Source organism: Dermacentor andersoni, chromosome 6, assembly GCF_023375885.2.
Source record: "Dermacentor andersoni chromosome 6, qqDerAnde1_hic_scaffold, whole genome shotgun sequence".
Classification (NCBI taxonomy): Eukaryota; Metazoa; Arthropoda; class Arachnida; order Ixodida; family Ixodidae; genus Dermacentor; species Dermacentor andersoni.
Window position 1 is genome coordinate 19,884,783 of NC_092819.1, and position 21,371 is coordinate 19,906,153.

Below are 21,371 nucleotides of genomic sequence, written 5' to 3' on the forward strand. Positions count from 1 at the left end.
ATTCTTTTAAAACTCAACTTTCTTGCCGTAATAGGATGGCTAGTACGAGAAAAAGTTTATATCAACATTACGTTTTCGGATTTGCGTGCCGAAACGCGAAAAACCGGTGCGTCACTGTGGCGTCACGTATTTCAAAGCATCTTTTTGAATTCGGGCAACCCGCCGTGGTTGCTCAGTGGCTATGGTGTTGGGCTGCTGAGCACGAGGTCGCGGGATCGAATCCCGGCCACGGCGGCTGCATTTCGATGGGGGCGAAATGCAAAAACACCCGTGTACTTAGATTTAGGTGCACGTTAAAGAACCCCAGGTGGTCAAAATTTCCGGAGTCCTCCACTACGGCGTGCCTCATAATCAGAAAGTGGTTTTGGCACGTAAAACCCCATAATTAATTGAATTCGGGCAGTCGAGGTTAAAAAAGTTATTGAAACTGATAAGTTCAGTTTCTGGCTCTGCTAGGTTACAATATACTCCCTCTTTACAGATAAAAATTAACTAGACCTGCGTTGAAGCCGCCGAAATACATGACGTCACGGGAGCTTGTGTCCCAAGCTTCTTTTCGACGTAAGAGGGCAGTATCTGGTGTTGTAGAACGTAATTTACAAATGCAGAATAAATTATTTTTCTCTTTAGTGTCCCTCTACTTTCTCTCTCTCTCTCTCTCTCTCTAGTAGAAACACGTATGTAATATATCCGCCCCCACAACAACAACAACAACAATAACAGAACAACAATACCTCGCGCTTTATTATTGTCACAACCGCAGCTGTATACTCTATGCTTAACCTCAAAATAACCAAGAAATGGCGCGGCTATTACATCCGTCCGTGCGCTATTGCACGGCAGAGACCCACAGCTTGTTCATCGTGGACAAAACAGCTACGCGTCGTCGTCCTATATGCATGTGTATTGCGACACCGCATACGTTTATGGTGCGACAGACAGAGATTATTTTTATAAATCACGCGGCAAACGTTTAACCCGAAAGCAATGATCAACTTTTTTTTTCTTTGTTTTCTAGCGCGCAAGTCTGAAAGAACACAAGGTTTAGCGCTCGGCGGTACGTGATGCCATGTTTTCTGCAACAAATGATAGTTATTTATTTATTTGGTTATCCGTTAATACATATGTGTTTGTTCATTTTTGTTTCTACAGCACTTGTGGCAAAATAGTTGCACCATTTTGGCAGGGATACGTAAAACTAAAGAGCCACCCACAACATGTCGCTTCGCCATCGCGTTGTCGTTTAATTTCCCGTAAAAGAAGAAGGTGAGGCCTGACAAATTCATCAGGCTTCGTGGTGCACATATGGCCATGTATGGAAGGGATGCAAGAACTACAGAACAGACAAGAGCAAGAAAATTTTGAGTACCGTCGGACAGGGCACTGCAGACGAGTGTTGCGGACATCATTTCAGAAAGCACGTTCTTGGAGGGCGCAGGAGGTCGTATTTTTCCTGAAATTCGAGCCAGCCAGCCGTAAATGTCTTATGCCTAGACGCCGAACAAGCTTTGACCATGCATTGCGTGATGAACTTTTGCAACAGAAGCCCATCTCGAAGCGTGGTAGTTATCGGCCTCAGTTCACTTGACGACAGTTGTAGAAAGCGATATGACATGCTCTTCCGCACCTAACGTACGGATCTGATCCGACGCCATGTTACTTTAGTCTGGTTGTATTTGTGTGGAGTGAGACGCCACAATAGACGTTGAAGAGGCGGTTTACTCACAAGGTTAAGAGAAAATAGACGTTTGTTGCGTTTCATTGGTCACGCATCATGGAAGGGCGGCAAAAGGCGGCTATGCTGCAGCACGAATGCCCCTCCCATCGGTCTTCAGCTAATAGACCATGGACCGGAGCAATTCACTTTCGGGGGTACAATCACTTCCGCAACCCCCACCCCCCACCTCTGAAATAAAATCCTGGCTACGCGCCTGACGGCCACTGTTCGAACGATGACTGCTAGGCGGCCGGTACGTGCGTTGTTCCTGCTGTTGTTCTTGCCTAAGTAGGAAGATTTGTTAGGTCCTAGGAACCGCGAATTCTGCCAGACACTATACGGGTGGAAGTCACGTTCACGAGACTATAGTCTACCGTGCTCCGGTTGTAAATTATTATTTGCACAAATCTGTTGCGATGCTCTCTTATTTGCCGCTTCTGCAAGAGACACGAATAATTTCATCTTCTCTCCTTCTCTGGCGCTGCTTGTTCTCGTTGAAAAGACGGTTCAGGAGGTACCTTTAAATGAGCCTATGCGTAAGAATTCTTTTACTAATTCTTTTAATTTCTTATTGACCTGGCTTCGTGCCAGCCAATGACCACAAAAAAAAAAAAAAAAAGAATCCTTACAAAATATGGCCCCTATAATCACGTTGGTGTCCTGCATGCTGTCTGATGTCACTTTCACGTACAGACGAAGCCGTGTCGGCAACGAGACATTTTCTGGAATCTTACTGACGGCCTTGTCAGGACATTTGCTTATTGTTTTATTCTTTTCTTCTCTAAATCGAGCCTCAAAACGTCACCTGACACCTAACTGAGTATTCTGTCGCCATCTTTACCTTAGCCTTTTATGTCCACTCGCTTCTGAAGCATACGAAACACATGTCGTGTGCGTTTTCAGGTCAGTCCCCTCTGCAGTGCGTGCCACTTGTGCAGAACACAACGGCACGCGCAGTTGGACCGACAGTGATGCGGATATAATGCTTTGCCGCGCGAACAGAATCGCAACATCTGCCTTACCTCACTGGCAAACAATGCAACGCAGTCTCAGCGGCCGGCAATCGGGAAGAGAAAACGGTCACATTGATTGATTGCAGAGCGCGCCTAGAAAGTGTTCTGCAACGATGCATATAAATAATGGGCGCAAAACAATAGTCCTTTACGAGAATGTTTGTTGAAACTTTCGTTGAATTCGAGAGACGCCATACATGGCAGATATATCTCGTTGAATTCGAATCAACGGCCACTTCGTGGCTATGGTTTCTGAGGTAGGTTTACTTTTGGCGTCTTCAAACATGAGCAGCATATATATATGCTGTACGTGGGCGCACCTGGTCCGTACATAAGTTTAGCTTCGAAAGGGCGTGGAACAGCTTTAAAACGCGTGCTGTTATACGTGTATAACGAATGCTCTGTAAAGTAAAAATAACAATATTAATATGACAACTAAACGATGATACTAAACGAAAACTAAACGATGATACATATTTTTTTTCAACTCTGAGGCTTTTCTTTCGAGGAACCCGTATGGGTTTCCTTTGTAGCAATTGCTACGAACGGGTGGATGTCTGATCTTTCCTTTATTCATTTTTATTTTTGTAGGGCTAAAAGTGTGTGGGGGGGGGGGGGGGGGAGGGGCGGTGAGGAGGTCAGGGGTTGAATCGAACATCAATGCGACAAGCGGCACATAAAAGAGAGAAAAAAGAAGAAAGGAACAGAAGAAGTGAAAATGACCCGATACACTTATAACCACCAAAGAGGCACATTAAGACATCATTCTGGTAGCGCGATTGCCAGTACAAATTTTCGATGAGTCGCAGTGCAAATAGTATGCAAAATAATAATAATAATAATAATAATAATAATAATAAAAAGTAAAAGAATAAGGATCTAGCACTTAACACATGAGCTAACTTCATGTAAATTAAAGCAGTCGGTTTTCTTTTTATCGACGCAAAATATTGGTCCCACGACAAGATCGTACAGCTTGGAGCCATGGAACATGAAGCGGAGTTTTGATTCTTTGAAACCGTCGACAATGAGCACTTGTCCGATATTGCCGCGAAGGACAAGTCGATGTATGAATGGCGAACGCGTGTGCCCGACAAAGCAGCCTATTATTTCAAGGACAAAAACAGAACGCAACTTTAACCGTTGATTTTGAAGAATTTCTATGATATTAGGTATGGAAGGACCTCGTGGTAATTTTTATGTTCTTGCACGCACTGCAGTTAGACGTGAAATAGAAGCAAACCGAATTGCATTGCATAGAACACAATCGTACAGCCAGAGCAATTTGTTCTACCTAGAAGGGAGGGAAAAGTTAGATGCGCTCAGATATACATATATTTCCAACTTTCACGGGCGGTGTTTGTAGAATTGCAGCTTTGCGAAGGGCGATCTTAGGGCGCGTTTATTTTTCTTTTTATAATGATTTTCGCCTGACACAAGCCGTTTGCGTAGATCTGGCCTTTTCCTAGCAGCTTTATCCCTTTGAAATATACCGTGCTCTTTCACCCGTCGCCGCGTGCTCGCTCCTGTTCCTCGAACCACCTGTTCCGATAGAGTTGCGGCGGCACGGTTGAGCGCCAGGCTCAGGAAGGAGCGAAGCGTGGCATCACGCTAGCCGCCTCTCCTTCCGTCAGGACTCCTCATAATCGCCACACCATAGTAGTATGAAACACGAACACTGCGAACAGCGTCGCCGCGACTTGCAAACGGCTCGACGCGCCCGCGTCGCGCGGTCAGCTGTTTCGTAGCTGGCGCGCGTCGCGCTTCACGCAGCCGTCGGCGCCCGCTGGCTTTGCAAGGCATGTAGGGATACATGCCCTCCCATTTCCTCCTCCGTCGGACGCCGACGACGCCCGAACGAGGGGGTGTTCGTGTATGCGAACCGCGTGGCCGTGTGTTACCTCCGCGAGCCGCCGGACACCATCCACACGCCGCCTTGCACGGTACTACACAGTCCCGGGATACATGTGCACGACATGGATTCACCGGTCGCAGGTAAGCGCTCCGGCGCGGCTCACGGGCCTGTCAGCGAGCGCGACACAAAAGAATTCACGGAACGAGCCGCCGACACCGCCTAGCTTTTTTGCCGTGTACACGGCGTGAGTTGCAGGCCGCTGTCCCGTGTAGTGCGATGGTGGTGCTCCCGAGCGGCCCGGGTCGGCTTGCTTGCGCGCCGCGACTTCTTTCTGCTGATTGTCGCCGCGGAGGTGTTTCGGATTTCGTTTTTTTGTTGTTTCTCCCGTCGGTTTGGCGGGGTGAAGTTTGCACTTGAACGATAACGCTTGTGATACTGGTTTCTGTCAGGCGTTCCGCAGCTTGCGATGCTCGCTCCGTCCGCTGTCCTTGATGCTGTCTAGCCCAGAGACAGCGGCGTCGGTAGTTTATTGGTTCCACTTTGTGGGAAGCAAAAACAAAGTTAGGCGGCTTTTAATGAAAGAGAAGCAGGCAGCGTGGCTTCATTTATCCTAATCTGAGTTCGTTGACGATGCCTTTGCGAACTTGCGGGAACTTTTGAAGATTACTTCAAGCGGGTCGAGATGTCCCGCGCCTAGAAAGTACGCGATCGTCGAAAAGCGTGCGCATCGCTGAACCGTCAGTGAATATTGAGAAATGGGCGTGAGCCAGCACAGATGCGTACGCTGTCTGACGTGTAAATTAATGCAGCTGTGTTTCTCTTTCCACGCAACGGGCCATTGTTTGCGTGCGTGCGCGAATTTCCAACTAGCAAACCGGGCTTCTTCGGCTGCTCGGAACGGGAAGTGGTGCTGCCGCGATCGCGTGCTGTCTGCCCTCCGCGATTGTTTTTGTTCTGATCTGGCTTCTGTCCAGCGTCTGTTTCGGTTTCTTTGTATAGTGTCCCACCTGTCGCGGCCTATGTATATTTGCATTGCGATAACTGTTTGTTTCAATCTGATGTAGCTTATGTGGCAGATTTCGTTCTTGGCAGCGTAGAAACGGAACGCACGAAACAACTTTGGGAACAGGTGGTTGTGCGTTAGTTCTGGCAGCCGCGCCTTGATTCCGGAAATAAAGTGCAACGTAATGAGCTTAACGACACCTTTGGTCGTGTAAACGTGCGGTATGCGGTCGACGCGCACAACTCGCGTACCTGCCAACGGCAGGCCTTGGTAGGTGCCCATCTGTGTGCCACACCGCGGTGCGTACAAGTCGCTCCTTCGTACCATGCAATATCAATGCAAGTCTGAGGTCCAACAGTCCACTATCGCCCGTTCAACCCGGATACAACACTGCTCACGCGTTCTAGACAAGTGTGATTGGAGCTGTTGTAGGTACATGCACTAGAGTTTATTATGGAGCACTCTCCACTTACAATTCGAAAGGAGGAGGTTCACTTTATGAAATGTTATTATTGCTTTTGGTTTGTATATATAGCGGCTTGTGAGCATACATACTCATACAACCGTAGAGCAATATATGTGTCCTACACAATTCCTCGAGGATAATTGTCTTCACTTAGGTTTGCTGTACTATATGATAGAGGGAGAGGGGACACTATCACTGTTTTCTTGAATCTAGACAGCCCGTTTTTATTTTACGTCCGCAATTAATATAGTAGAAGTATCTTCTTTAATCTGAAAAAAAAAAAAAATAAGACCCATTCAAGGCATATACAAACACATTTTGTCTTATTACACAGTAACACAAAACTAAGTAGCACATGTTAATAAATTGTGCTTGACTGCTTTGCTTTGGTACAATTCTTAATGCAGAAAGTGTTCTGCTTTTATACTCTTCAATCACTGTTTGTGTCACTTGACATGGAGTCCTCAAGGTTGTTGCTCAATCTGCTACCCCTGCTGCTTTTGGTGTCAGATAATATTTCATTGAGGCTGCTTTTTATGCAGTGCGTCTTCTGAAAGACCTCACGACAACATCTGCTTCAGGGTTGGTAGCTGCTTAAATACAAAGGTGATCACAGTGAGGCCCATCTATATAGAAGTCCCCAGAGTCGGTTAGAAGGCAAAGTTCAATGGTGCTTTAGTCGAAAAAAAAAAAAAAAAAAAGAAGAAGGGGTGATATTGAAATTTTCAACTTGCCAGGAATATTTGTCTAAAGTTGAGGCTGAATCTTGTTAGATGAATTGCAATTGTTACTCTTTATTTTTTTTGGTGTGCCACTAATGCTGAAAATCACGTGGTTTTTATTGTTTTATTGTTAAATTGCATGCCTGGATTGGTATAGGCTGCTTGTGGTCGTTAGAGGCAACAGTAGTGACAATTCGTAAGCGAGCGTAGGATAATAAATTGCGCTACTTCAAGTCCCTTGGAATTTGCTTGGTGGAGAAATGACAAAGGCACCAGAGGAAATCATTATTGAACACCTTTATTGTAACTAAAATGCCCTAGCAATAATTTGTTGTTCCAGAACATCCTATATTTTATGTTTTTTTTTTAGATTTTCCATCACTCTTACTTTAGTAAGGCCCTGTAAGAGTTGATAGCTTGATCACATTCAAATGCAGTGCAGTTATATGCCTCCTAATTTGTGGTCGACTAGCCATACTCGGCTGTTACTATTTACTGTGGCATCACAGGCAGATATTTTGAGAGTTTGAAGATGCTATCACTACCTATCCTTTGCATTTAAAATGTCTAAACTGCCAGTCCAAATGAAGGTAATTCGTTTCTCAGCTCCCACAGTGGACACCATGAGAGCTGATGCTCCTTTTCTGAAGATATGAGTAACATATCCAGTACTGAACTGGATAGGGTTAATTCTGTGTGTCGATGCCTGATCTCAGTGACACCACATGTAAAAGAACACCCCAATAATGCAAACAGAATTGTTTATGTAGAGCCTAGCATTGATGGTAACATTTAAGGTTTGGCACATACACAAGCTCAGTAACCATTTTTTAATACTATAGTGTTTAGTGACAAAACATCTTGCGAGTGTACTTGCAGAGCAGGTTGATTTTAATATACACTGGCATTGGGAAATACATGCCCGATTTGATAAAGGTGTCAGTAGAGCATTGATGTCTCACATAGTTCTAGCATCACTTATGAAATTTTTGTCTGCTTTGTTCTTTCACGCAGACGAACGAGAGGATGTGCAGAGAAAAACATTTACGAAATGGATCAATTCACAACTTGCCAAGGTATGTCGCTTTTGCGAATAAAAACCCAATAAATTAGGACAATGCTCTCTTGGATGCGGAGGCAAAATAAAGCAAAAAGTTTGCCTCCGTTTATCATCCTTGCATTGCCTCCACCTGTTCGCAGGCCGAGCAGCCTCTTGTCAACGACCTCTTTCAAGACTTTCGGGATGGAACACGGCTTCTGACGCTGCTTGAAATCCTCTGTGGCCAGCAACTGGTGAGTTGCTAACTCAGATTCAAAGAGCCCCTCACCAGGCCCCATTGCAAATTTTGATTATACACTGAAAGTTGTAGGGAACCATTTAAGAGGTGTATTACTGCAAGAATTTTAAGGACTGCTTAATTATTAGAGGAGATAAGAGAAATTGAAATGTCATGTTGCCATGCTGTCAGGGGGCGAGCTACGCTGAGTCTCTCCTCATGCCTCGACTATTGTTGCAAGCGACATTTCTTCCCTGCCTTTTCCCATACTGGAACCCACTACCCTTAGTGTTATTTAAGGGGAAGTTAATTAAGACACAGTTATTTAAGACATGGTCAATTAAGGTGAAGTGAATCAAGGCTCAGTTAATCAGGATATAGTTAATTAAGGCACTCAAACCCACAACCTTTGGTGGGAGTCGAACCCACATGGAGATATAGGCGAACCGGCGAGATCTCCGACTTGTATTCCAATTGAGATTGCAAAGGTTGAGAGTCGAACTCACGACCTTTCGTGGGAGTCGAGCCCATGATGTTTGGTGTTAATTAAGGTGAAGTTGATTAAAGTTATTAAACCCACAACCAAACATGAAGATATGGGGGAACTGGGCATATCTCAGAGTTGGATTCTAATTGACATCGAGAATGTTGAGAGTCGAACCCACTACTTTGGTGGTAGAAAACAAGTAATAGGATATAACAAAGCATTAGAATGAAAATTTCAAGTAATGTAATGAATGTCTAGCGAGCAAGCAGGCTTTTGCCTTCATCCTCATTTGTGTATGCTAAAGGGACCGTCAACTTTTTTTGTCTATCACTTATGCATGCTTTCTTTGATATTGTTGGCCCTAACTTATCTGGTTGCTGTGGTGACTGGTGTCAACTATTGTTCTTACAGCTAATCTTATCCTGCCCAGAACACAGAAGAGCAAGTGAATTTGCTTCTCACATTTAGCTCAGCTATCGAACAGCAAAGATGCTCAGCACAGGTTAAAGCCTGTCTTTAGCAGGATAATCACAACGAAAGTGAGCTTCCTGTTACATTTTCAGGGTAAAGAATGGAGCTGCATAAGGAACTATTTAAGAAAAAGTGTAATGACTACAAGAAAAATAATTTATAGGTAATTTATATCCACACTGAAATTAATAGAGCTGAATCAATTAAACAAGGCCTGTGTGACAATCGTTTTGAGAGGTGAAAAGAGAAGTTTCTGGGCTAATGTATGATGCATTTATTAAAACATTATTCAGTGTAATTTTTTAAAGTGTACTTTTAACATATACATTTTTCATTGTGATTCTCATACAGTTAAATAAAGAATTCTAGCATACTAGCATAAAATCAGCAAGAAAAAAGAGTTCTTCAGAAACTGTCTAAATTGTGTGGCTATGGTACATTAACTGTTCTGCATGTGCTCTCTCTTATACATTGAGATTTTCCAGGTGTGCTTTATGTTGTATAATGTTCTCAACTGACTTTTTTTTTCTCTTGACAGAAACGAGAAAGAGGAAATTTGAGAGTTCATCATATCAACAATGTTAGCAGAGCACTCCAAGTGCTAGAAGCTAACAATGTGAGTCTGTTATTTTTCTAACATTGTGTTTTGCATGAGCTTTACTTTGCAGTTATTTGACCAGACCATCTTTGAAGGCAGCTCTGTTTGTCGAGACTTGTGCCTTCCTTTAACCGCAACTGATGAGAAAGCTGAGGCTCCCATTCGTCATGTGCACTCATGGTGAAGGGGGTGTCCTTGCATGCATGCATCATAGACAGAACAAGGAGTTGCCCTTGGAAATTATTTTTTGTGCATTTCACAAGGATCTGTTGATATTGTTTCAGTGCTTCTACTTTGCAGTGCTGCTTTTGAGACTTGTGCCCATCTTGCAGGTAAAGCTTGTCAATATCAGCACAAATGATATTGTCGACGGCAACCCAAAGCTCACCTTAGGCCTTATTTGGAGCATTATCCTTCACTGGCAGGTATGTGAGCAATCTAGTCACGCTTCTGATCTATGTTACCCCACTGCATGGTGGCACATTTGCGCCACTGATGTGACTATTAGAGGTTTACTTTAAATTGTACGAAATTCTCTCAACATTTTTTAAACTCTCCGTGCACACTTCTAAGTATTATGAAGTTACTGTTGATGAATTGTCACATAAATGCTAGCTTACAATACAGCCTACGTATTATGGTGCCGTAGGACATGAAACATATTGAAGTAAGATCAAGAGAGGAACAAGACTCTTGCCTGTCTGAGCCTCACTTCAGTTTGTTGCGTGTCTTATTGCACTTTAATAAGTATGAACCAAATAGCCTAGCAACAAGTACTAATAAGTTTACTATACTGTGTTTTTCATACTTAGCAGGCAATGCTGTGGAAGCTACACAAGTTGAGTGTTCTCAGAAGTCCTGTTCCATGTGTTCTGCAGCGCAATTGTTTTTTATCTGTGACACTTTCTATAAGATAACTTCTTCATAAACTACAACTTGTGGACATTAGGTTACTTCAAAATACATATTATTTGTGCACCTTTATGCTTCCAGTGGGCCACTTACTATGTTTTGGTCGTGAACGGTAGCACTGTGCCAGAGCCACTGGTCACAGAAATGTGTCACTATGCTCCCTTGACAATAAATAGGTTGAGATCTGCGACACCTTGCATGCAATAAGTACGACACTTCGCAGCATAAAAGTAAGAGATTTAAAGTTACATTGAATTACATGAGGAATACCTATAGATTTTTCTTCCTTTTTTATATGTAACACTTTCTTTTTTGTTGTGAATGAAACCAGTGAGAGAAATCTCTATAGCCTTCATAGCTTTGCTTGCTACATATGAAACAGAATATAGCTGTCTCACAATGAAGATAATTAGTTGTTTGTGTAATCTGGGCATAATTTTCTATTTGTATCATGCACATCATTGCATAGCTAGACCAGTAATTACAGACTGTATTTTACCTTTTATGTCATTGTTTGCACCAGGTACATGGTGTCTTAAAAAGGGCTTCCAGTGACATCCACCAGACTAACTTGGAGAAGACGCTTCTCGCCTGGTGCAGAGATGTCACCAAAGGGTCTGTAACTATGCAGCTTTTGTTTTGCACTTTCGCATATTCAGCTTAATTTGAGCTCACATCCTTATTCTGACCATTGCGAGAACTACCGTGTGGCAATTTCTTGTGACTGGGCGCAGCAGCAGATGCAGATAGCTCAGTTGCATTGCGATAAGTGTGTCGAGGGCCTGGCCATCAATGGCAGTGACAAATGATTTGTTACATGGCCTTCAAAATTAAAAATATACTTGCATTCTCAGTTGCTACAGTCTTGTAACTGAATGCTGTACTTAAAAAAATATGCATGCTAGCTATCTAGGAGGTGTGAGTATTAAAAATTCTAGGCTGGCGTTCTTGCTTCACAGCGGTGTACGTTTGCAACTCCTAGGCTTATAATAAGTTTACTCAGTTATTACACATTCAGTGTGCCTACCAAAGTGACGTTGCTACTCACACAATCTTCAACAGAATAAAAGTTTCTGCACTAGACAATAACGCGGTAAAAGAATGGTGTTTGGGTTTCGACACTTTTTGTTGTAACTTGACCAGTCCAACTACTTCTGCCTCACCCAGTGAAATTGCATGACCAAGGATCAAACTAGATTTAAGTACCTGCATGCTGCCTATATTTATTATGGAATGCTTAAATGGTTTCTTCTACTGTTCACCTTACACTTTGTGCTTGATTCTCCTGGATTATCCTGGTTAACAAGCTTCTGTACTGAGATTTGGTAGAATGGCTCTGCTACCTCCCAGATTTCTTGATATATTTTTGTTGTCCCAAAGAAAACGACTGCACTGAAGTAATAGTTCATATTAATATATGCAAATTGAACTTAAGAGAGACATTTTTAGAGAGTTATTGTGTGTCATGTAACCATGCCCCTAGCACTTTGTCACGACTTGAGACTATATGTATACCATCCAATTTATGCAGCCTTGGTAGCCATGTTATGTTTCAAAGTTCTCTGTATTAGTAATGTAACCCGTGTATTCTCATAGGTACATTGGAGTGGACATCAGAAATTTTACGACAAGTTGGATCGATGGCCTTGCATTCAATGCTATTATACATAAATTCAGGTAAGTTGCGTCAACTAAGCACATGTCATGTATCTTTGTAGCTCTTTGAACTTCTAAGTTTTCTTTGTGATGAGAGTGTAAGTGCTAATGCACCGTGATAATTAGTGTTTACTGCATGTTTTTCTTTCTTTCCTCATCTAGGCCTGACTTATTTGAGTACAAGAGCCTGTTGAACAAAGACCCTAACTCCCGGCTTGAACATGCATTTCAATTTGCAGAGAAACAGTTAGGCATCGAGCGGCTTTTAGATCCTGAAGGTAATAGCATTCTCACAGTGTGTCAATACTTTTTCTTTTCTTCCAGTGTCGCACGCCTGAAATCGAGCATTGCTGTGACTCGTTTTAGGAGCCACTCGAAATGTGTCGCATGAGAGTAGCATTGTCCTCTATGACACTTATAATTTGACTTCACATCTTTTCTGTTCCTTTTTCTTTTTCTAGATGTGAACACACTTCATCCCGACAAAAAGTCTGTCATGATGTATGTCATGTGCTTTTTTCAAGTGCTTCACCAGCAAAACATGCCTTTGCGAAAGGGCAGCTCATCAGAGTACTCAGATAGTGAAACTTCATTTCATCAGGTGAGCTTCTTTTTTTTATAATTCTTTGATGTTAAGAGCCTCTGCAAAGATGCTGCAAGGCACTCTGGATGCTTCTTCATTTTAAGTAGCTTGTGTTCCTCTCTTGGTTGAGTTGCTTGAAATATGTATTTCAGTTCTTAGTGGAAGCTAGGTGCTGTCTTGTAACAGTGGCACATCTGGGTCTTTTTTGTTGCTTTGATTTGTCTAATCTCAGTGTATTTGTTAAAATTAAGTCAAGTTCACTACTTTGTTTATTTACATGTCACAGCTCTAATACACATACACACAAATGCATGTATGCATGCATACGCACACACACACACCCGCACAGAGATCAATGTCCTTGCTTGAGTAGGTAGGAAGCATAATCCATTATTGAGCACATTTTCTGAACCTTGTACGTTTTTTAGGTCCAGTAATGATAGTACACTTATCATGAATATAAATTTATAATCATATTTGCAGCACATGGAAATCTAATTCTAAGTAGCTGTTGTGTTCAATCATTGGTGAGTGAACACACAAACCCAGAATTGTGGAATTGCAAGAAATCCAGTCATGAGCACTGTTTACACATTGGCTTGGCAGATTCTAAAATTTGATGAGGACATTACTAAAATGTCATACGTTTGTCTTGTAAAGCCTCACACCACAAACTGGTATGCACTTATGGCTTGGCTCTCTCACCGGCTCCTTCGAGTGCCCAAGTGCTTGAGGGCCATGAGCGAGGGTCACACTCTTTCTGCTGATAAGGATGGAACGTGAGATAAGCATGCAGTTGTGCCGTTGTCTTGCATGGCTCGTATACCTTTTCTTTTACGAGCAGTCTGCCGTTGAGCCAGACTGGGCAGTGACACCTTGTGCTGTCCGTCCTGGTAGGGAAACCTTGTGGAATTGTGGTGCTATAGTGGGTGGGCATGTCTTTATTTTGAAAAAGAGCTGCTATATCTGATCTGCTACTGAGATTATACTGAGGATGGCAGATTCAAAGGTACGCTGTCTGATATTAAGCACTGCAGCATTCTTATTGTCTGTGACAACTCATTTTTTTGAGAGCTCTAGTTCTTTTCGTCATAGTAAACCCCATCTGACATTGATGACTGTGCTAAATGTTCAGTAGAAACCTTTGGCTTGATTTGTGCAGGAAGTAACATATACTAAGAGGGCTGCAGTTTTGTACGTGTCATTGGAGGACTGTATTTGCAAAATTTGTTTGCTGTTCTCATTTGATTTTGCATATAAAAAGAAATTTCCAAAAGCTCACTAAACACAGCTCAATATTGACAATAAACAACTGAATTCACTGTTTGTTATCTTGTGTGCATTATAATTTCCACTGCATAGAGATACAATTAAAGAGCACAAGTTGTGATTAACTTCAAATGTAATACATTAATATTTGCATTGATAATAGAGTACACCTTGAAACATGAACACTAATTCATCCTGAAGCAGTTCTTCATTGGCATTTCACCTTGGGGCGAGTGAATATGTGTTGTTGTCCCTGGATGAACATTGCCCTGTAAATGTTTGAACACACAGTCACAGACAGCATAAACCTAATTAAGCTTATTCTGCCTGAAGAAACACAGTTACGTTACATTGTGTGTCTGCCTATGTACATAGTTAAAACAAAATGCCTACAGCCATGCATTTAGCATTTCATTTTTGTGTGGCATCAGGTGTGTAAACTGTATGCTAGCTAAGTAAGACGTTCAATATTTGTATTGATAGTGTTACGGGAATAGTGTTGCCTCACACAGTTCAGTGCTACTTATGCAACTGATAATTTTGGTTCTACATTATTGTTGCTTGTGAGACACAGTATTTGGGTTTTCTTGTTTCTTTAGTTTGCTCTGCTAAATGATTTTGTAGAGGGAAACAGGTACTCTATATACACTTGATCAGTGTTTGACTACCACTGTCCATGAACCATAAAAGCAGGTATGTCACTGATTATAGCCAATCCAGCATGTGTGATTTATGCAAGGCACCAAACACTAAGCAGTTATTTGTGTAAAGTCATTAAAATTGTAATCATACAACCAGATTGTTTGGCTTTCAAGAGAAAATACATTGCATTGATATGCTGGTTGGCACTTTTTGTGAGTGCACAAAATATACACATCATATACGTACACACCTCACACACAGCAGAATATACACAGCAATAGCACAGGTTGTAGCTCTACCAAGTGTGCTTTAATATATTAGCGTGATAGTGTTAAGGGCGCCATGTCGCAGAAAACCCGGTGTCGGCGATTGTCGCCGGTGTCCCTGCGAGTGAAAATTCCCGTGTATATTTAGTTAGTATATCTATATGCCAAGCCTTACTACAGCTAGTACAACGGCTAGAGCAATGTGGCTCGCTGAGGGCAACCGCACTTGGATTAGGTTTAGTGCGTCGTAGGCACCAAAGGTGGAAGTTGTGGTGGCTACATCAACATCCAGAATGAAATTTCACCTGCATGCCATGGTGACATTTAGAAGGCGGAGCCTTGTCGGCACGCCCCACTGCGCCATAGCCTTTGCAGTGCAAGGCATTGAAGAAGGAACGGGAGCACAACGGTGGTCGTGTTTGATTGCCAATAACTCTGCTTCTGTTGAATGCATTGAACTACTTCTTTGTGGCAAAGTATTTCTGAAATAGCCGATTTTCACTTCGAATGTCTTTCTCCACTATGATAAAAAGTGGTTCAGGGTGTCTTTAACTAGCAGCAGCCTTGTGCAGCAGTGGTGCATTAAAGATTGCGACAATGTCAGTATATTTTATGATGTTTAGTGAATCTCTTTCTGCTGTCTAGGAGGTTGGAAAGGGTGCCAGTCCTCTGCTCAAATCAAAAGGCGGAGCAGTGGGCGGGTCCATTTCATCACGTGGTGCTGTCACCAACGTGAACAGCTACCAGAGCAGCCTGGAAGATGTGCTGACCTGGTTGTTGGAGGCCGAGGATCGGCTGGTCAATTTGCCCCCCATAGGCAGTACTGTGGTGCAAGTGAAGGACCTCTTCCACACGCATGAGGTAATGTGGTGATCTGACCTTCAACACTTTGTACGTAACATGCTCATGTGCTGTCAATGCAAGTGGCTTGTCATCATGATGTGGTCGTGCAACGTTTGTGATAAACATTGCACGTGAAACTAAAGTGAACATGAAAGCTCATCTTTCATAGAAGCTTTCATTAAACATTTAACTTTATGATGTGCTGCCAATTGTCTAAAGGTGTGTCACTAGCATGCTGTTGCAAGTTAAAATTTAGTTTCTACCTTTCTCCTGTAAGCATGATTGAACGAGCAAGCATATGTTTGAGAAGTCACTCCTCTTCTGCAAGCCAGGTTCCAAACAGTGCAGGAACTGCTCTGTCACTCTGTTTGTAATAGTTGAATTTCACTAGAAAAGTACATGAAAGAGATCATGCTCATGGTTCTCAGGTTGGTTGTTTGACTTCTGACACAATCACGGTAATTACAGTAGTGTGTGCATGTGTACAGTATGGTCCACTGTTTAAAGGTTGTCACATAGCGCAGAATTGGAACCAGCTAGCCCTGCTCGCCACACTAATTCTTCTTTGGCTGCAGGACTTTATGCTGGAGCTGACACGAAACCAGGGCCGTGTTGGCGAAGTACTCCAGGAGGGGCAGCGGGTCATTCGTGGAGCAGGCATATCAGCACAGGAGAAGGAGGAAATCAAGGTACAAATGGCATTGCTCAACACGCGCTGGGAGAGCCTTAGGCACAGCGCCATGGACATGCAGACCAAGTGAGTAGCGGGATTCATTTCTTGTTTAGTTGTTATTCGTGCCAAAACTGATGCAAAACAGGTGATGGTGCATTTCTGGGAGAGATCTTCATCCTTCAGAAGATGTAAATAGGCTTAAGTTGATGAAAATTATGATGCTGATGACAATGATAATCTAGAGAGTAAAGTCCAGCTGCTTAGCAAATCAATGACACATCACCTGGAAGTATTCAGTCTTAAATTTGTGCTTGTAGCGGGAGAAGTGAAAATTTTACATCCAGAGGTTAGTGGCCAAATAGTGTAAGTATTTTGCTTTATTATTTTCGTTATAGACTCATAGCTGTGCCTGCATAGTAGCTGCATTTCCAACTTTCCAAGAAAACTTGCTAATTATACAGAAAAATCGTTTACGATTGCACCTCCATATAAGGCACACTCCCAACTTTAGGAGCTGAAAATGTGCCATCTCGTTGGGATGTAGCCGACAGAATGAGCTTATTTATGTCAAGTCATTACCATAGTTATACAGTAGTGTATTCTATACTTGTGGTTCCCATTTCAGTGTTCGGTAGTCTTTGAGTTTATTGCGAAAAAAAGATTTCAAAGAAAGCAGAAATCGCCTTCAGTGAAATCCCCTTAATGAAAAGAAGAGACAGTGTTTTTAATAACAGCTTCATTTCACGTATTACTACATTTTTTTGTGGAATTACAAAAGAAGAAAAACAAAGGGATTTCTGTGGGTCAGTACAGTATGTAGTGAATGCTTATATTGAGTAACTGCGCATGAAACTCTTCTCGGCGTGTTGGTTTTATACAGTCGACTTCCATTACTTCGACGCTGACGGGACTGATGAATTGATAGAATTATCTGGCAGGTTGAAATGAAGAAGATGCAGAGAAAGTGCCAAAACACACCGCTGATTCATTTGGCAGTATTTGCCTGATTCTAACACACCCCCCAATAAAATGCTTGTCCATATTTTATTTGTCCAGTGTAGCAAACTAACATATAAATGACATTAAAGCTCCTAACAAAGTAGAAATCTAACGCACACCTGATTTTTTAAGCAAAAAAAATTGTTGCACAAGGGTGGCCGGTTTTCCGAGGTCAGCTTCACCATACGGTTACTAAAGTCGGCTTCACTGCAGTGTATTCTTATGTGGTAAGCATACAAATGTTACGGAAGTGGTTTTGGTTTTGTGTCCAATTGCACTGCACTGGTAATTTTCAGCCCAACTTTATGGAAAAAGAAAAAAAGGGGCGCGTTGTAATCGGGTAAATACCGTAATCAAACAATTGTGAGCTATGCTTATTGCTTGAAAATCTTCCTAGAGCGGGCCGAAAATAGGTGTTTTCAACAAGAGAGGAAGCGTGTCTAACATATTCACTGTCCCCTAAGCTCCACCAAGACAGACTCTGCCACTAGAGGGGTTGCTATCAGTGTCACCATAGGCATCAAGTGCGTGGAAGCTGACTGGTCAAGTTATAATTATCGGGCAAAGGCCAATGTTAGGATCAAAATAACGAAAGTTTGGGCCCACAGAAATGCATGGGTGCTGACTAGGATCTGCGGCCGGGATAGAATTAACTGAAAGATCTAATTAACTGGAGTTGTAATAGCGGAAGTCTGCTGTATTATGTTTTAATGCTTAAGTTTGAGACACATACTTTATTATTTTTTTTTAACAAAGGCTGCAAGAGGCCCTGATGAAGCTCCAGCAGCAACAGCAAAATGCCTTGCGGCAGTGGTTGACTGAGACAGAAGACAGGATAAGCAGGTTTGGCCCAGTTGGACCTGACTTAGAAACAGCAAGACAGCAAATGGAGCAGCACAAGGTGAGATCATCAGTGTTGATTCACAACATAAAAGGAAAACATTCAAGAATTTTTTCATTTTTATAACAAACATGTATTGAAACCATCGTACCGCATGATTATAGATGCACTTTCAAACCTTTCTACAATGAATACTGCTCCAGGAAACTGTCCACTGGGACGAATTTCTTTCGCCTACCAATACAGAAACACTTTTATCCTGACAAATGCCTTTTCACATGGGATGCTGCTTGCACACAGTTTTGCTGAGGCAGCACCACATTTTTTGTGTGCTAACAGGAAAAATTAAAGATCATTGTCTCAAGCTTTTACGCGCCTAGTAACACAAACACCTCAGTAATGTTGCTAAAGCTAATCCAAAATGGCTAATATCGAGCAAGCAGTGGATGCCCTTTCTGTAGATTGCAATACTTTGCGACTCCGAGAAGGCAGTGTTGGTGATGGAAATTATTTAGGATTGTAGAGAGGATCTGAATGTTTCTATTGAATTGTCCATTTGTGCAGAAGATGAATTAGCAGCTGCTGATGTGCTTATTGAAATTAGCTGAAGTGAAGCTGAAATGCTGGCATGAATGCTAAAAAGAGCAGAGTGACATCATGAAATACATTTGTGAGGATGATGAGTTATGGGTTGAAGGCAAGGCAAAATATCCTAACTGAACCTGCTATGCCCCACATACTTGACATTTTTGTTGTAAAAAGAAAGAATTTGGCATACTTAGTAATTATGTGTTCATTTTCTGAGACTACAAGAATTCCAAACACTGCAATTTAAAAAGAGAAAACAGTTAACAGGTAACACTGACCTGCATGAGTAGAGCTTATGTGCCTGCTTTTTCCAGATTTCATGGCAGTGAAATCCAGATGACAAAATTTTTGTCTCCATGCACCTGCAAATGGTGGTGTGATGTGTTCCAGCTGTAGAGCTTCCATTTTTTGTAGTATGCACTAGAAATTTTTGTAAGCACATTTTGTACATAATGGGCTGTTAAATTTTAGTTCTTTGCATTGTATTTGTCACTTCCTTTCTACTGGTCAAGTATGTTCGAATTATTATTCATTGTTGCCTTCTCTAGCTGATGATACCTGATTTTGTTAACATTGCTATAGTTTCCACTTTCTTTTGCCATATTCTGTTTGACATTCTGTTTGAATTTTTTTGGTTTGTAATGTAATTGCTTGTTACGCAGGTTGCTTTTTTGTATACCTTGTTGAAAGGAGGTCCTTCTGAATGGTTTTGCTTTGGTACCTCCCATGTGTGTGTCTGCTTTTTCTTATCCCAAATAACAAATAAACGTCACATTTGATGTGCTCTACACCATCATAATGTTGTACATTATGCAAAAATGCCAATTTGTATTGATAAATTATTTATTTATTTTGTTGCACTGCATTAACCGTTTAGAACATGTGCATATTTAGTATACAATTTATCATGCCTGTGTTCTTTAATTTTATAGCAACTGCAAGATGACATAGAGAAAGAACAGGAAGTTGTGAACTCCCTGTCGAACATGGTTGTTGTTGTTGACGAGTCCAGCGCAGACAATGGTGCGTTTTGTTCCTATCTTCAAATTAAAAAAAAAAATCTTGAATAGCTATACATATCACTGTCAGATTATGTGGCCAATATTTTTCGTTGGTACTGCCATAGTGTAAAAGTTTCAGTGATATTTCAGTGATATGAGTAACAACTTTGTTTTGCATCACATTTCCAAATATTGCACTCAAAGATTGCCCTCTATGACCATAACTTTGGTTACGGTCATATTGGTCATAGAACTGCTTTTGGTTTCAGGTCATTGTCAAGCAGGCACCTTAACACCTTTTGTTGCCAATATACAGTGAAATCTCAAATAAGGTGCACAACAAATTATGAAATATAATGAAGTAAATCTAACATGTTTCTTGCTGATATCGGCATGTAACAAATGTTATGCTTATAGCAAATAATAGATATAAGGAAGGCATTTTTGTGCTGGATGTCACTTCAGTATCAACTATAATGCATGCATCCCTTTTTAATGCAAAAGAGAGTATTTTTGAAGTACAATTGCTTTCTTTTAACTATGCAGTTAGACATTAAATGGCAATTGAGCCTGCCTATGTGCTGCTAGCATAAGGATATTATGCGCTGATCTGCGTAGCAGGAAACAAATGAAATTGATTGAGAGGATAATGTGAACATTGGTTAGGCATTCGCTAATAGTGGATGATAGCACCACCATATATTGACACAGTGTGCACTAATGAGTGAGTGGTAATTTAGTAATTAATTTTGCCCTCTTAGTTTCATCTAGCTTGTCTGCCATTGCTGCATTTTTGGAGTGGTGTGATGACGTATGAAAGAGCAATTTTTATACCTCTGCACACAGCATTTACAGCACTGGAGGACGAGCTGTCAGCTCTGGGTGAGCGCTGGTCGGCAGTGTGTAGCTGGGTGGAAAATTACGGAGCCCAGCTGGAGGCTCTGATTAATGCACTGCAGATGTTGAACACGGAGGAGCCACGGCTCCAGCAGTGGCTGCTCATGCAAGAGGCTCAGCTGTGCCGCATGGAGAAGACCGACGCTACAAGGGCTTCAGTCCAGGAAGTGCTGGACATGGTCAAGTGCCTGCAGGTGCGTGCCTTAATTCTGAATGCCCCATATTGAAAAATGTTGCTTGCTTGCTTGATTGATTCATTGATTGATGGACCTATGGTCATTTGATTGATTGACCAAATAATTGATTATCAGAGTGACTGATTGATCGGTGGAATCATGTTGATTGATTGACTGATTCATTAAAGGACTGACCGACTTATGATTGATTAATTGGATTAACCATTGAAACACAACACAAAGGCCATGAGGGAGGCTGTACTGGAGAGCTTCAAGTAAATTATGACCACCTGGGATTTTTTAATGGGCACCCAATGCTCAGTATATTAAGGTTCTTGTATTCTGCCCCCATTGGAATGTGGCTGCCACTGCTGGCAATCATGCCTGTGATTTCTTGCTCAGATGCAAACCACCGT

General features: G+C 42.0%; 1 protein-coding gene across 10 annotated transcripts in view; it reads left to right on the forward strand.

The window, feature by feature from the left end:
* The window catches only part of Dys (Dystrophin), a 494,001-nt gene that overhangs the window by 104,710 nt on the left and 367,920 nt on the right, over positions 1-21,371 (forward strand). For 9 of the 10 annotated variants that reach the window (XM_050170004.3, XM_055065913.1, XM_055065915.2 and 6 more), the window contains 13 exons: positions 7,791-7,852; positions 7,977-8,069; positions 9,550-9,627; positions 9,942-10,034; positions 11,045-11,136; positions 12,118-12,198; positions 12,340-12,455; positions 12,639-12,778; positions 15,583-15,798; positions 16,356-16,537; positions 18,209-18,353; positions 19,814-19,904; positions 20,729-20,973. In XM_050170004.3, coding sequence (XP_050025961.1) covers positions 7,791-7,852; positions 7,977-8,069; positions 9,550-9,627; positions 9,942-10,034; positions 11,045-11,136; positions 12,118-12,198; positions 12,340-12,455; positions 12,639-12,778; positions 15,583-15,798; positions 16,356-16,537; positions 18,209-18,353; positions 19,814-19,904; positions 20,729-20,973 — 1,634 coding nt within the window. Of the gene's footprint in view, positions 1-4,568; positions 4,726-7,790; positions 7,853-7,976; positions 8,070-9,549; positions 9,628-9,941; positions 10,035-11,044; positions 11,137-12,117; positions 12,199-12,339; positions 12,456-12,638; positions 12,779-15,582; positions 15,799-16,355; positions 16,538-18,208; positions 18,354-19,813; positions 19,905-20,728; positions 20,974-21,371 lie in introns of those variants that run through there. The other variant, XM_050170006.3, reaches the window with a different exon arrangement.